Consider the following 2065-nt stretch of genomic DNA (forward strand, 5'->3'; position numbering starts at 1 on the left):
GTGTGATCATATTATCTTATATGATGAAACTTGGTTTCTATGGAAGTACGTACAATCTTTGAAGATTTCTACTTATTTGATGCTTTATTGAAGCACAATTTCATGGATATCATGTTCACATTAGTTGAAGATTTATAAACTTATACGGTCTATTTAGAGAAAGCTTGTTTACTTGATTTTATACAAATTTCATAGAGCACTTACATTTTTCATTGAGTGACTTAGTTTTAAGTGCAATTACTTTGTAAACAAATTCTTTCATGTTCAGTTTGTATCTAAGCTTTTAAGGGGAAAGTCTTAGTGAGAAGAGTAATCCTAATTGATATATAGGAGTAAGGTTGAAACTTAGTGAGTGAAATGAAATTAAATCACGTCTTGTATTGTTGATACATGACAAGTTAATCTTTAAGAAAGGCCCTACAAAAATAGAAAAAATTCCCAAACTGCATAACCAATTTTTATGTTCATCCCTCTTTTTGAATTTCTTTTTAATTGTTGATTCAATTGCAACTTTTCTAACAACTCAATATTTACTTATACGAACAGAATGAGTCCCACTTCAGTGATGGTTATCTCTAAACAACCATATACTTTCACCAAGAACAATAATACGTATAAATCAACATCAGAAGCGGATTTATTATACATATATCTAAGACCTTTTACTGTGATTATTAATTAGTTAACAATGACACATATAAATCATCATGCACTAATATGTGTCTTTTTCTTTTTAATTTAAAGACCTACACATAATTTCAATACAGCGGTTATCTTTAATATTCCCTTTTCCAAATGAAGTTTAATTAGACATTAAGAAGATATGCATCGATATTCTTGGTCAAGGCGATCAAGCTGTCTGCGTACCCCACAGGGTCAGGGATGTCCTCGTTTTGCTTTTCGAATTCCATGGTCCATTTCACCATGCTTCTCTCACCCACTGGCGTGATGGTAATGATGTTCCTCCAGCTATTATAAGAATTCAGGAGATCACCCTCTACAAGTTTGTAAACCATCGTCTTACTTTTTTCGTCCACCTTCTCGAATATCTCTTTAACCATCTGAGGCTTACCTAGAAGACAACAAAAACACCATTAGAATTTATTATTCATACAAGAAGTACATAATAACACTATTTTTTATGCTACAAATTCTCATTGTTAAAAAATTGTTGCTAAAGCAAAGTACAAAGCTTATTTATATATATTGGTGGGCTTTACCTTCGGAAGCGTAAGACCATAGTCTGACAGCGCCAACGGAATTCCAATCACCCTGAAGAAGTTTCACATCTTTTATTAATCCATTGGACATCTTTGGTAGAAATTGGGGTTTGCTGCGGAAGGCGTTGTAGAACTCGTCAGCTGAGGACTTGATCACTACTTGGCAATCCATCTTCCTAATTTGAGCCATAGTTTTACTTCGTCTGCTAGCTAGGAAACCAAGAAAATAACTAATAGGATTTGCAGAATTGTTGTGTTTAGCACATTGGCTTTTATAGAAGGATGATGAAAACCCTTCGGATACTTTTAAAAAATAATAGAAAAGTTTGCACTTAAATTATCAAATAGATAAAAAACTGGTGAGTGGTGGTGAACAATAGAGGGTGATTATTCGATGAAAATTATGGACAGACCTGCGTCTTCAGCCTTTTTCGCGAAGGCTAATGGATTGGATTCTCACAGCGGTTCGCCAAGTTGATTAATAAAACCGAAAAGAACTTCTAATTAAAATAGCAGAGAAGGAAATACTGGAATAGCTTTATTGTTATAAATAATTTACGTGGATCGAGAATATTGCTCGCAATGCTTTACATATTTTAATCCTTTATGTTTTATATGTAAATTTGAATAACAATTCAATACCGAGAAGTAATGAAGGAAAGAAAAAATTGGCAAAATGTAAGAAAAAATAATTATATAAAAAATAGAGATGAGTTTCTATGTGTTTGAGAATAAATTTTATATATGCATTGTATGAACTCTGGATTTCAAATTTGGCTCACCATTTTGGGCAATGTTTTAACTTAACAATACTAAATACTGCCTTGCAAAATTGTCAACTTTAC

At 32.4% G+C, this 2065-nt stretch overlaps 1 protein-coding gene across 1 annotated transcript; it reads right to left on the reverse strand.

Annotated features, from left to right (window-relative positions):
- Positions 1–511: 511 nt before the first annotated feature.
- On the reverse strand, positions 512–1475 carry LOC107896066 (kirola). The gene is made up of 2 exons (XM_016821213.2): positions 1221–1475; positions 512–1072 (listed from the first exon to the last, which is right to left on the reverse strand). Exons 1-2 carry the CDS (start codon positions 1408–1410, stop codon positions 807–809), a joined length of 456 nt encoding a protein of 151 aa, XP_016676702.2. The 5' UTR covers positions 1411–1475; the 3' UTR covers positions 512–806.
- Between the last annotated feature and the right edge of the window lie 590 nt (positions 1476–2065).

Source organism: Gossypium hirsutum, chromosome D01 (genome assembly GCF_007990345.1).
Source record: "Gossypium hirsutum isolate 1008001.06 chromosome D01, Gossypium_hirsutum_v2.1, whole genome shotgun sequence".
Classification (NCBI taxonomy): domain Eukaryota; kingdom Viridiplantae; phylum Streptophyta; class Magnoliopsida; order Malvales; family Malvaceae; genus Gossypium; species Gossypium hirsutum.

Excerpts from the sequence above, each read along its gene's own strand:
- LOC107896066 (XM_016821213.2), bottom strand. The coding sequence starts at position 1,410 with ATGGCTCAAATTAGGAAGATGGATTGCCAAGTAGTGATCAAGTCCTCA. Across the intron at positions 1,073-1,220 it reads ATGGTCTTACGCTTCCGAAG|GTAAGCCTCAGATGGTTAAA; the intron begins GTAAAGCCCACC and ends GTTGTCTTCTAG.